Source organism: Clarias gariepinus, chromosome 13 (assembly GCF_024256425.1).
Source record: "Clarias gariepinus isolate MV-2021 ecotype Netherlands chromosome 13, CGAR_prim_01v2, whole genome shotgun sequence".
In the NCBI taxonomy this organism is placed as follows: Eukaryota; Metazoa; Chordata; class Actinopteri; order Siluriformes; family Clariidae; genus Clarias; species Clarias gariepinus.
Genome location: NC_071112.1, coordinates 17,703,320 through 17,718,173, shown reverse-complemented (window position 1 = coordinate 17,718,173; position 14,854 = coordinate 17,703,320). Strand labels below are relative to the sequence as shown.

General features: G+C 35.9%; 1 protein-coding gene across 5 annotated transcripts in view; it reads right to left on the bottom strand.

The window, feature by feature from the left end:
- Positions 1-1,510: 1,510 nt before the first annotated feature.
- kiz (kizuna centrosomal protein) overlaps positions 1,511-14,854 on the bottom strand; it is a 30,983-nt gene continuing 17,639 nt past the window's right edge. For 2 of the 5 annotated variants that reach the window (XM_053510596.1, XM_053510597.1), the window contains exons 11-15: positions 13,371-13,433; positions 10,536-10,634; positions 9,897-9,951; positions 3,712-3,761; positions 1,958-2,168 (exon numbers count right to left, since the gene is read on the bottom strand). In XM_053510596.1, coding sequence (XP_053366571.1) covers positions 2,065-2,168; positions 3,712-3,761; positions 9,897-9,951; positions 10,536-10,634; positions 13,371-13,433 — 371 coding nt within the window. In that variant the 3' untranslated portion in view covers positions 1,958-2,064. Of the gene's footprint in view, positions 1,760-1,957; positions 2,169-3,711; positions 3,762-9,896; positions 9,952-10,535; positions 10,635-13,370; positions 13,434-14,854 lie in introns of those variants that run through there. The other 3 variants (XM_053510598.1, XM_053510600.1, XM_053510599.1) reach the window with 3 other exon arrangements.

The window sequence follows — 14,854 nt, the reverse complement described above, 5'->3', positions numbered from 1 at the left end:
AAATATTTGAGTTACACAGTTAAACAGGTATACCTTATAAAGTTGCTGATAAGTCCTGAAAAAAGCATGTTCTAGCATGCCATTTAACATTCCTGTTAAAGATGCTTACAATAAATGGATGTCCTCTTTTCTCTTAATCTTCAGTGCTCATGTCCCCAAAATATGTGAAGAAGCGGGTAGGAATTAAATTTTTTGTTATTATTAAACAAAACAAATCTAGTACCTTGTTTCACAAACATGCATTAGGAAATAGCTGCATACTAGTGCACCCTAGTTTTTAAAGCTAGTTTTTAAAGTACCTTGTTTCACAGACATGAATTAGAAAATAGGTGCATACTAGTGCACCCTAGTTTTTAAGATCTTTAAGGCCTTAAAATATACAGTTGTGCATCTATGATAATAAAAGTGATTTGATTTAATTGGCGCAACCATAATTCACTATTGTGTCTCTGGCTATTCAGTTAAGGAAGGTTATAGCAAATGAAGACAAAACTGCTTGGAGGGAAAGGTCCATTAAAAAGTGCTGATTGTGTTTTTAGAGATCAGCACAATGTTGCTCTCACCCAGTGCTATCTTTCAGCACACAAGTGTCTGTTGACATGATCCTTAACTCAGATATTATGTGACGGAAGCTTTTTGTCAAACTCCAAATGATGCATGCAGGTTTTGGTATGTGCAGCACTCAAGGGTCAAGGCTACCTACAGCCATTACTGCTAATGAGTGTGGAGTCCTACTTTAGCAGGTTCAGCATCATAAGGTCATCTAAAAACTGACTAATGGAATCCTACTGATGGACTGAATGCCGGTGCTTTTATATTATTACAGGATTCTAAGCCTTTGTGTATGCTAATTATATTAACACAAGACCAAATTAACTTGGAGGCAGAAACGTATTGCAATGCAGGCAACATAGTCCTATTCATGCAGATGCAAGTCACAGGTGACGAGGAATATTGATGGTAGGGAAAACAGTTCCGGATATCAATATGTGGCAATTTCAGCGTGTACTATTATTTTAGGTCCATTAAAATGGCTGCAGTTATTATCACTGATTATCTGGCTGAAAATAAAAACACCTATTATACAAATATGACACTGCTGTGTTGAATTAGCCGTTAACATTTCTAGTGTATTTTAAATGTATATTTCTAAATCCGATTAGTTACAGGTACACCACTTAAAAAAGAGGGACATCCACAAATGAAGAAAGCTCAAGAAATATGTAACAGTTTAGAAATCATCACACACAGCATATACATTTTAGTTACTGTGAAGCCCAAATAAACAATATATGATATAACTGAATATATATTGAAAAAAATATATTCTTTAGTTCACTATTTTTTTTTTACAATTATTAAGGCTGGCTTTCAACCCTGCAGAGAGAATCATGAATAGATTATGAACTGAATCGTTAAATCATGTAAAATATTATTTGTAAAGCTTTCAAAACATATGCAAGTTCATCTTCAGTTCAAGGTAAAGTATTCAGTGCAGACAGGAATACCACGTCATATTAAGCCATCCGATTTTGTTCTTGTGGCAGTGCAAATATAGAGAGCATTTGTTACTATATTCAGATGAGTGCAGCACATTTTGTCCTTCTAAATGGGCCATAGGTACTTGAGTGAGTTCAAAGGTATTTCAGCAGCATCCAGAGAGGCCATTGTGTACCAGCTTTTCACAGGAGTTGACTCACAACATTCCACTCCAGATCTGATGCTAAAATTTGTTGAGATGCTTGCAACATGTTGAGATCTGAAATGCATAATATTCACCACTGAGCAAAGGAATCACTTTAAAAACTAAGTTTAATGTATTTTAACCAGACCCAAGTGTTGTTCAGTTAAAGAGACTCAAGCAGGGTTAATACCAGTCTGTTTTGAACACTCTCCACATTCTTTGCCCGCAATAAAGTGGGTCTCCCTTCCTTGTTTTCATGAACTGCTAATGCTCCACACTGAAAGACTCATTTTTATTTAGAAAAAAAAAAGGCAGTTACAGCATAGTGTCTGGTGAAAACAAACTAATGTGATGGAATGGTTTTTGGGTACAAATAAAGTCTAGTCATAAAAGTCATCAAAATCAGTGTTATTAGTGTTGTTGGAACGAGGACGCAAGGCCATTTCAATGTCAGAGTTGGTGTCATCTGAATCGCCCCAAAAAGCTGGAAAAAAAAAGTGTAATAATTTTATCATGTAATCATTTCCGTATTTGCTCAAAATGTTACAGCATGCTCATGCAGGGTTAACACAAAACTTATATAAGTGTCTAGTGCCATAGAATAAATTAGTATGTATAAAAAAATATAATGAGTGAAATAAGAATTTTATATCGTATATACTAGTGACTGTGGTAATGATGGTAGAGTCTGGTTTAGGTTTCGAAAAAACATTTTTTTATATACAAATAACATATAGAGTGTGCGGTTTTGAGCCACTGCTACCATTTTTTTTATTTTGCTTCCTAAGAGCCAGACATTCTTTTATTTTTATGGGCTCTAGAGGAATAGTTCTCAAGGCTTCCTGAATGATTTTTGTTTCTCTCATTTTTGGCTCTTTTTTCAATTTAGTCCCTGCACCTGACAAGTTTCAGAGGAATGTTGTTTTTATTTTTTCCCCCATTAAGCCACATAGTGACCCATTAATCATTCAAGCATAAAAAAATCTAATAGAAGGCATGAACCAGTGAGCAACAGAAGATAATAAGAGATAACCAGGCCAGTGATTAATATATTGGTGACGCTGAATGCTGAGTGGTTAAAACAGATGAAAGGGGAAATAAGGTAGCTGCACAGGTTGTTACGAAAACAACCAATTTTTTAATTGTATCTTTATGTACTTTATAGTCTGTTGAATTAAAACATTTGTTCCCAAATCTTTAAGTGAATCTACCTAATTACATTAAATTTATATGAAAATTTTAGCAGTGCTCTATTTTTGCATAGCACTGTGTTCATTTAATATGTGCTTATAGAGTCTTATTGACTGAATTTCCTTTAGAGTTGCTAAACAAAACAGAAAATCTGACCAATCAGTGTGTATGCCTCCACACACTAATACAATATAAATTGTTTTCAATGTGCAGAAAAATGTAAGGAATCACCCTATATTAGAGAAAACCACATTTTGAATCAACTGTTATATTTAATTTTGTGGATCTTGTGTTATAACAACTATAAACAACTGTTAATTTTTAACAGTTTAGTTTACTTTATTTGTTTCTACATAATGACAAAGCACAAAATTCTCCATTCTGAAGACTCTACCATGGTGGGAAACATGCTGACTGACACAAACCACTGATACTAATACTCCTTTTGTAAATAGTTAGTATCTTTTATATAAAAATATTTTTCTCATTTCACATTTTAATAACATGGCTTTAATTTGTTTATTAGTAGTATGATTATATGACGTGCTGTTAAAGTCGCAGGGGAATAATGTTAATACAGAAAAAAAAATGGATTGTTGTAATGCATTAATAAAAGCCCAGCACCAATATCAAAGCCATGCTGCTATTTAAACTTAACACCATTTGACTAGTCAGATTTGTGAATTAAACAGAGTTGTGGAATAATAACTAATAAGGGGTGATACACTTGAATGATCATCTGCAAGAACACTTATGGTTTTTCCACAGTAACTGCATGATGCTGTAATTTAGATACTCCACCCCTTCACCGAGTAGCTTCTACATTTTGCTCTTACCTTTAGACTGAACAGCAGAGAAAGCTTGGGTTTTCTCCTTTGAATCAATCCTATAAACAATAAAAAAAAAAAAAAGTTAATAAAAGTTAATCCCAAACTAACAAAACAAAGAACTTTAATGATTTCAAAGCAAAGCATCCTGAGTACAAAATCCTGCCACTCACATCATGAAACAACAACAGAAACAACAGCAGAAAATAACACCTTAATAGCAGCAAAAATCCTGTTGTCATCAGTCATGCATCATAGCAATCGAGACTTTTTACATGTTCACAAGTGTCTAGCTGATATCATTTTAATTTATTACTTATCTGCCTTGGTTCTGTTTATCAGTAAACCACTAATTATCATAGGTACTGACAGCCCTTAAGCCTACAGAGATAGATTAGGCTTTAAAAAAAAAAAATGCTTAAATATATATATTTAAACACTGTACTGTAAATGCAATTATACACACTTGTGTATCAAGTCAAAAAGCCAATACTTGGGCCATATATTTGATTTTCATGACACATAAACATTATGTATGGACTACATCCTCAAAACCCCGTCAATAGTCATGGACCACTTGAATTACCACATAATCATTTAATATTCAATTTATGATGACCACCATAAACTAATGTTTGACAGCAGCCATAAAAAATGACTGATATATCTTTTAACTGTACGTCAGGAAAGGCATCCCAAGAAAGGCATCATATCCCAAGAACTACTAAAAAAACAACATGACTATTTTCTTTTATACAGGATATAAAAATATGGGGAAAAATTGTAAAAGTAGACATAATTCACCTTGGCAATGTTAGCAGGTGTCTGACAAAATGGGGATAAAACAACTCATCAGGTTTTTTTTTCAATCACACAAATGGACCAAAAAATACAGACCAAAACACAATAGAAATAAATTTTTCGATACAAAAAAATTAAATAATATGAATATTATTTTTGTAAACTAGACCAAATCCAGAGAGTTGCCATTTCCCTGCTAGGGCTGTTCTCAAACAAGCCGAGTGGCCAAATAAACTTCCTTGACTCCTTTTCTAATTGTGCTGAAGGACCCAGTCAAGGCCCTCTTTATTCATAAGTGTTCTGAGCAGAGGGTTGCTGGGTTCCCATAGCATCAGTGATATCTGTATGTAAATGACTGACCCCTGGCAAGCCTTTGATCTGTAGCAATGCATATGCAAGAGCCCGAGCTACTTTTTATACAGGCTTCCTCTTCAATTTCCATCAGCACAGGGTCTATTCAGGGCCTAACAATGTCTTCTTCGTCTTCATCTTTATCAGTGTCCTCAGCGTTATCATATACCCATATTGTTTACTCGTCTCCTTCCTTTTTTTGTTTCATAAGGAAAGAAGAAAAAAGAAACACTGGGTTATTCCCTGAACTATTCACGTCAATAGAGGTGTGATTTGCCTCCATCTGCATTCATGTTTCGGTCATATTATTTAAACACCTTTGATTATCTGCACTCATTCTTGCCAATGTTGGTCTTGTTTTTGTTGTTGTTTAAATGTCTATATTCAAACACTTTATAGTATCTGGTTACTATCACAAAAGTAATAAACCTGGTTTACTAAACAGCTTAAATCGCATATTTCTATGCAGCCATCCAACAATAAATTAACAGAACACAAACTAAATCCTTTATGCTTTTTTTCCACCACATGCTGCAATAAATTTCATAAATGAAGAACGACATAGATTCAATCAGAAATGTTCTGTATGGTGATTATGAACTAGTTAAGGTGTATCCTGCTTTATTATGTAATATATCCTGCTTTTACAATTTAGTAAACTCAAAAGAAATAGCCAACAAAAAGAAGAAAATTACTTTTTAAATGCAGATGCTCACAATGGTATACTGAATGTTCTCATTAATCATGTAATCATATAATAACTGCACTGATTTAACCTTATGACAGGCAGAAATAAGCAAATTAGAAATTGTGAACTATTGTTTCTTATAACCCTGAAAAAGACTGCTATGTTTTTGTTAAATAAAGTTTCACAGCATAAATATCTGTATGCAAGCCTATATAGAATAAAATAAAACAAATTAATTTACTCTTTTATCATATGTTATATACTGGTGTAGAACACTAACATGGAGGTGGGGGGACTGCAAGTATGATGCAAAATATGTAGCAGTATTTTGTTGTTTTTAACTGTTACAACATCAGCAACAGTGTTTTTGTTGTGAACTAGAACAAGCAAAAATATTACCTAAACGATTTAATTATATATATATATATATATATATATATATATATATATATAAAAAAAAATCAAGCTATTCTTCTTATATGGCTTGCATGGCATGGGAATGCTCCATCAAATGCTCCTCTTCAGACAGGGAAGGGGCTGATTTCAAGACATGATTACCATAGAGAGCTGTGGATGACACTGACCCCTCCAATCTAATATTCCATTTCCATAAACATTTATGCCAGTTCATCTTGTGCTGAGGTTCACTTAATTGAGGCAATGAATCTGAATATGTAAGACTGGACCGGCAACTGTTTGGCTGTGTCTCATACACGGAGGTGAATGTAATGTGTAAAATGATGCAAATTACCACTTTGACGGAAAACCTCTGTTTTACCTCTGCTACACTGCTTGTGTTTGTGCTTGTGTGTATGTGCGCGTTATATTTTTCATCCTCTCGGTTTCACATTGTTTTGGGCATTAGGACATATTTGCAATGTTGGATGCAGAGTGCCCCAGTTCATTTCCATGCAAGCATTTGATACATTAATATATGGGACATAATATATGTGTGGGTTGGTGTTATGAATTTGAACCGAGAATAAAAAGGCAGACAACTCGCAGAATTCACTGTGCTACATGTAAACAGACTGCTACTGTTCCATGCTTGGCATCTGGGCAGTCATTTTCATAATAACAGTGATCTCACGTCATTATAGTTGTGTGATTAAACATAATAAAAGGGTCTGAGAGACGAGCTCTGAATTTCTGCTCTGAAATTGTTTTTGAAAAGAAACAAACATGCGGTCAAAGTCCCTGAACTACTGTGTTTATTATTATCCATCGTTCATGTCGCTTAACAATCTCTCTCCTAAGAGATTAAGCAAAATGCATGAAGGAAGACATGCAGGTAGAAAAAAAAGAAAGATAGGAAAAGGAAAACAAATGGGGGAGATCTAATCAAATTAATTTCTTGAACTGAATAATTTGTGTAGTATTATATACATGTCAAGAATCATTCTAAACTGACATTTATTATGTACAGTAATCAGTCCCATGTGGTTAAGGAAAATTCCGCTTATTTACCTGTTTTAAAAAAAAAAAAAAATCTACCGCCCACACAGAAATGCTAATAGCACCTGCTCTCTGAAACAATGTTTGTGTAAGAGTGCAAAAATGAGGCAGAGCCGCCATTCTCACCTCCTCCTACACTCATCGCAGCAATGACCTGCAGCACGGCTGATTTAGGATTGATTAGACCTCTGCACTGCACTGCGGCCAGAGGAGGTGGGTGGGGGAATGGGGAGTGTCACAATGAGGTAATGACTCAGTAAAGAGCAGCAGGAGCGACCTCTACAGGCAACTGTCTATAAGAGACATGTTTATTCGATAAGGCTAAATGAGACTGCTCTCTATTGGCTAAGCAGGAGAACTGCATGACTTCATTTTTTTTAATGAATAAAAAACTGGGGCAGCCAATTTGCAAGTCCTTTTATTTGCTCACGGGATCACCTCGTGTTAGAAATGTGAAATTCACAAGTTATGCACTGATATATGTATAATGTCTTGATGTAATTAAATGAATAAAATGGTCAGGCAAGCGCGAACACAAAAATTAAAAAAGGAAATTGTTAAAATTAAATTAAAAAGGCACAATGAGCAGTAGGATAAAGAATAAAAAAAGGAAATAATGTATTTTAAAACAACATAAGATTAAGTGAACTAAAGTAAAGGCATGGATTTGACTTTTACTATGATTCAATTTAAGTCACAAAAAAGCAGGGTGACCCCCAGTGGCAGATAGAGTTAAATGCTGCAACAAATAGCTTGCTCGCCCTCTCGCTCACTCCATCACTCTTTTTCACTCACACACACACACGCCAGACAGACTATTGTAAGTGTTTGTAGGAATTACCTCCTGCTTTGTTGGCAACAGACAATGTATTATCGAGCAAGTGCATGTGTCCCATGCTTTTTAACAAGGAAAATTAACAACTTAGAAACTTCCAAGACATTACCTCTCTCTGCATTCACTGTTACACATTCATGTGGGGTTTGCTGCTAAATAATAACGTGGCTAAATAATCCATGATGTGGTTTACAGAGTCACAGCACATGCCTGCAGCAGAAGAGGACACAATAGTCGCAAGAGAAGAGGAAGCTGTGGCATGCACCCCTAAACAAAGGAAGGGAACAAGAGGTGTCTACATGGAGTACGACTACTTTACCATCCTGTATTTTGCGTTTCATCCTTGCTGGAGCGCAAAGCAATGCCAGCAAAAAATTTAGGATGGCTCATCTTTAATAAACGGTAGCTGATTTGTTTGCTTTCTATGTCATTAATATTAATATGGCACTGGTCATGTGTATAAAAGTATCTTGCAGCAAAGGTTGAGCGAGTGAGTGTGAGAGAGGGAGCATGTGTGCAGGGATAAATAAGAAAGACCCCAATTCTCTCCAGTGACATAATAGTGAAATGAGCAGATATAAATGTGTTAAGAGTATCTCTTGCATCTTGTATGGACTGCATGCATTTAATCTGGAAAGCTTATTAAGGCCGAGTCATTGCTATGCAAAGAAGCGCTCAACGCTTTTCTCTGCTCCTTTCAGCCGAGTGCAATGTTTGGCCAATAGGCCTGGCCCCCCGCCTCCCATTGGGCATTCATAACATGCAACATTTGCACAATGTATCTCTCAAAGGCTACTGAATAGGGGGCCTTAATACTCATGTAAACAACTGCAAACCAATTACTTAATGAATCGGCTCCACACATAATGAGGAGCAGCACAAAGGCCCATAAATGCATTTTTTGCACCAAAGCCCTGCTTTAAACTCCAATCCCTCAGCTGTAGCGTCGGCTTAACAGCCACATCGTAATTATGGTTAAGACAACAGAGAGGCAGGCATAATTTTTTTTTCAACTTTGGGCCCAGCCAGCATGTCTTTTGATGTTGCTCATCATCTCAGTAACAAAATAACAGCAATAAGTGTGTGTATGTTGGGGGGGGGGAGGGGGGTTGGGTGGAGTGAAAGAGAGAGAAAGGGAGAGAGAAAGATGAGCACATGTTTTGTAGTGTTCAAGTGTAGGGCACTTGTGGAAGCAATAAAGCGCAAGAAATTGCTATGGTGAGAGGCATTCTTAAACAGAAAAAAATATGAAAGCATTCACTGGAAAAGTACACAACACTGAAAATCTTCTACCTTTAAAGTGCAACTTCATATCGTATTGATTTACAACTAAGACCAAGCAAGCAAAAACACTATAACCTCATCACAGAAACAGCCGTCATGAGGTCTCTCTGTGTGTGTGTGTCTTGCCCAACAGATTCTGAGGGATGTGCTATAACTTGGAGCTGTAGAGGGGTATGTGGGATGAGGAAGAGGAGGGGTTATGATCTGAAAGCATCTCACCCTGGAGAAGACTCATGTTTATTAATGCAGCCATTCACTGGGCAGGCCATGGCATCCATCAGAGAGCTGTGATCGAGTGTGGCCATTATGCCCTTCCCCTGGCTAATAGTGTATGCTACCCAGGGAGGGAGAGAGAAAGAGAGATTCGAAGTGGAAAGAAAAAACTTAAAAAAAAAATAAAAAAAAAACAGTACCGAGGGAGAGCCCAGGCCAGTAGACTCCTGGCCCCTGTGTAAGCACAGCGCCCAGTGATTACATGGAATCAAAGACGAATATTCCTCATAATGTTAGCCCACCCATTACCTGCCGTAATATATCTACAGTGAGGAGGTGCATCAGCATGGAGAGCCTGCTCCTCAGCAATGTATAGCTGATTGTACTTAGATTTATTGATTTGTTAAAATATTCTACACTCAGCCTTTTCTGTAATTTAAAGCTCTGATTCGGATACATTATCAAATGAAATACTTGCTGTGTAAGGATGTATGATGCAAACAGTCACCCGATTTATAAAAATCCATACAATACCATGTAATTGTACAGCTGCCCACAGTTTCTTACCGCGTGTCTTGAATGAGCCGCTTGCTGCTCCTGTTTTTTTCATTATCTGATAAACCTTAAAATGAAAAAAAGAAAATGATGTGCGTTACAAGCAAACTTTAAACTATTAATGTTACAAAGAAGGTAGTCATAGCATAAAAAGTTAGATGTTTACATAAAAACATTTCTGTTTAAAATAAAATACTTAATACTACTTGAAAAAAAACTACAGATTATATTTTTGATTAAATATTTTTTTATAAAATGAATTCATTTTTTACATGACAACAGCTGCTTCCACTTAGTTTGTAATGACAAACAAAAACCATGAAAATGTAAATAAATAAATAAAAAGAATCGCAATAGCCACAAAAACAATATCTCAGAAAAGTCTCTTTTTTCTCCAGTCCTATTTGGTATGCAATCATACATAAAATAAATAATATACAAACAAATATTCTTAGCAGTGTTTCCCACATATTAGAAATATTCTTTTTAGGTTAGAAGGAAGAACTGGTAGGTTCTGGTTCTAGTTTTATAGTTTTGGGTGTCGTACTGTTTAGTTCTGCACCTGGGAAACCTACAAATCACCAAATGTGTGGGAAATCACTGCTTCGGACTGTGTAAATAATTTCTGTGGGCTTCTGCTAGATCAGTTACCCGATTGCTCCAAGTCAGAACCATCCTCCTCCTTCTGTGCGTTCTGCCACTGATTCTCTTGTGTGACCGATTGTTTAAGCAGCTGATATGCCTTTGTCTCTACCAAAAATAAAAAAAGATAAACAAACACAAAACAGGCTGATCAAATATTTGCCCAAGACCCATGTTTCCAACTTTGCAGAGCCTCTGTGTTTGATGAACCAACAGGAGCCTTTGAGAGCTCTGATGAGGAAAGAGTGGAGGTGGAAGAACAGAAGACGAAGACTAAACTATTGATTTAGTTCAGACACACAGGCAGCCGGCTGTCACCATGCAACAAGAAGCGCACCATCCTTTTGTGTTATCACTTATCTAACAGACCTCAGTTCAGTCAAACCTTACTTTAGTCTCTATACCATTTGAATGTAATAATTCTATTACTACTACAGATTTACCTTGGTATTCTTTCAATTAGAACTTAGATTGGTGGAATTATATAGCATGCCCATCTTGTTTACAGTAATGTTGAGTTAATTATACAGAATTACACACAAGTTAGTTCCAACTAAGTAAACTGATTAGACGAGTGGCATTCCACAAATGATTTTAACAGAGAACAATGCCACTGGGATGTTTAACTATATGTATCACTCTGCTTTACAGGTGTTCTAACAAGCATTCATTACACTAACTGTCGGTTGCCAGCAAAGGGGAAAGGAGGTTGGTACAGTCCACAATAACGAAAAGAGGGCAAATCAGCTGCTTTCCAAAACCCGCATGTAAAACCAGTCAGGAAGCACTCCAGCAAGAAGATACATCTGCTAATGTTGTCATCTTGAAATTGTTCTCCTTTGTAAAGTTGTCCTGAAATGCCTCTGAACTGTCCATACTGTTATGTTCATGGCCAACGCGAATTACAAAGCTAACTAACTAACCTCTAACACAAGGCTGAACCCCAAATCCCTGTCTGCCCCTCTAAACAACAGCATAACTTGGTTTGTGAAAAAAAGGGATTGTACACCCTAGAGCACTCGCTTCCCATTTAATTCTATTTGGTATTTAACCTCAGGAACCTGGAAGTTAGCTGATATTTTAAAGCAGAATAAATGGAAAAATGAAGAGAAACTTGCAAGACTTACGGCCCTGTCCACCTCCATAATTTACTTCCCTCACCATTGGTCTACATGCTGGTAAGATTTTAAAACTACTTTAACCACTAGACTACTTTGACTACTACTTTGAACAGACAAACAAATCCCTTGGTTATAATTGCTGTTTGTAGAACTGTTTTACAAAAGCAATATCATAGGTCGTGCTGTCGTATTAAATATCAGCACGACTATGATATCTTCTGCACTTGGGCTGCACCCTTGTGCCTGTGAGCCATGCTAATATTCAGTAAAACATCACAAAAAACAGCGATATTGCCTAATTAAGTTTATGTCCTACTGTTACTTTAAAATAAATAAATAAATAAATAAATAAATATTGGCACCTACAGAAAGTTATTTTACTAATTGGCTACAGTACTTCTGTTCACTCATTTACCAGTGATACTTATTTAATGTCTTTAATGGTTTATAATAAGCACAGCACAGCTCAAGTGTTACATGAAACTATGAGCAATACTAAAGCTGTGCCTGTTCAAAGTTTTTTTTCTTCTTCTCTCACTTTCCTCCTTCTCACTACTACTATACTACTACTACAACTAATAATAATAATAATAATAATAGGGATAATGTGATGGGGAAATAATAATAACATTTTATTCAAACAAAAACGTTCATGGACTTGACTAAAATCCAAAGTTTATTTCTGATCTGACCCAGCGACCCACAATTGGTCACTAAAGGAGAACAAATATTTTTTTTTAAATCATTATAAATTAGTCACTAATTGTAAATGCCAAAATGATTTCCATTGACGGACTCATAACATGACTCTAAAACTTACAAAATGAAACTAATACTCTGCATTGCCTCATTATCTTACTGATTTTTCCAGAGTTGTTGACATGCAACAGATGAAAAGTGTCTTTTCCTCATTTCACTGACTAAAAAAGATAAACATGTACGAAAAAAATCTAAAGGATTTTTTTGTGTGTTCTGCAAAGTCAACAAAACATTGTTGTGCACATGTGAAATAAATGCACATTTAAAAAAAAGATTTATTCAGATAATTTTGATGTTTACTGTGATGACTGCAAAAGAAAGAACCTACTGTCCGCCTGTAAATGTCCCTGAAACAGGCAGGGATAACAGAGGTGTGTGTGTGTGCGTACGTGTGTGTGTGTGTGTGTGTGTGTGTGTGTGTGTGTGTGTGCATGTGTGTGTGTGTGTTTTGTTCTGCCGTGCCTTTGATTAGTGGCAGTAAGATGCTGGACTTCTTTCTTTAGGAAAGCAAGCAGATAAAAGGCACAGTATGAAATCAGATAGCCAAGTGGAATAATGGACAGTTTTACATTTCTAAGCCTGGTGCTGGTGGTTTGCTACTCTGAACTCTTAGACATGCCTTCATATCCAATCTTTTCAAGTCTGCCTCTAGCTGTAAAAGATAATGAGAACCAATGCCAGATCTTGTATAGCACCCCCCAGCCAGCCAGAGGACAATTAACCGGCTATATTATTTTGCCAGAGAATCTCAGTTTCATGTGTAGCAATGACAGAAGAAGGTGGAGATGAGCTTGTTTTCTCTTGTGATAATTAGAGGACCTGCTCTTCTCTTCAGCTGGAACATTCACCTTGTTCATCATTCTACAACTGCCTTTTTATGAGTGGGGGGAGGGGGGAGGGGTCCATTATTCACTGACCAAGAGAAAGAACTTCCAATTGGGGCGGGATTTCTGGGACTTTTTACCTCTAATAGGAATACTTTCCACATGGCTTTGATTGGTACTGTCCTCTTCATCACTTTGTTCTCCTAGAAAAAAAAATGAGAGAAAGAAAAACATGGTCAGAGAGGAGAGCAAAAAAGAGAGAGGAAGATGGAGGGGGGTTGGTTGTGCAGTCTTTGAGTATCTGAACATCAGGACTAATGGGGACTGGGACTGGGATGGGTGTAAATAGGAAAATTAAGATCCACAAGGAATTACCAGGGTAAAGGAATGGCACTGTGACATAGGTTCTGTCACAAGGTCCAAAAGGCCCCAGCACTTTCTACCGAAAAGTAAAAACAGTCAAAATCAAAAGTGTTTTTGATCTTTATATCAAAATAGACTCACTGCATTGAGACGTTCCATCATAAAGCATCATACAGCCTATAAGCATGCATGTAGCTACTTCTGAAAAACCTGCAGATTTCATCTTTAACCTGTATTGGCAGTAAGTGAAGTAAAAAAGATGCTTTTTAACATTACACAATCTCAACAGAGCTGAAAGGTCTTAAATAAATATTAATGTAATTGTTTAAATTTTATTTATAAAAGCATTTCCTGTTCTATACAAAATTAAAACAGGATTTTCTAAATAAAGTTGACTGTACTGATACATAGAATCAAGAAGGTTATCATATAACAATGCAATTTAACAGGTCCTAATAGACTATAGGACCTATAGACTATATTATATACTTAAATGAAAAAATGTACATATTTTCCAGTCTCTCTGGGTTGTGAGGTATACCACCCTTTAACGTACTTGTTTAATTCATATTAACATACCCATCAGTTTTTTGGCATAATGTTTTTTTTTTTGGCATGTCTTTAAAAGAGCACTTCAGAGCCACCTACTGGTATTGTGTAGCTTGTTTTGTGCCTTTGACGCCTGTTTGCTTAGTTATGGTTACAGTCCCTTTTTAGTCACTGCCTGTCATATAGAAACACAAAATATATATTTATTTCTTAAATCTATTCAACTTTCATTTTTTTTTTTTTTTTTTTTTTAAAAAGGAGTTCAGTAAGTGGCAAGAGAAAAATATATATACTATTACACATATACATGGTAGCTCTAGCTTAACATACAGTCATACTGTATAATCCATGAACTGATGTCTATATTACACTGTATATTTTAGTTTTTTTTTTGTATATGTAAATTTCTAAAAGGAAGATATAAATAGAAACCGTAAATTTTGCTCACTTGCACTGTTAGCATATCTAAAAGCTGTATGGGGCTCTAAGAATAAATTTAATATGATCAAAGTTTTATTTTTAGAGGTAGGTCCGAGATAAATTAATAGTTTGCGGGCAGGCAACACACAATGAAATAGCTAGTGCACATCAACAGTAGGGCTGCAACTAACGATTATTTAAATAACCGATTAATCGGTCCAACCCTTTTCAAAAACAGAACTAAAATCTTTAGAAAGTGCACAAACATGTTGCTCCTTGAGCTGTTATAAAA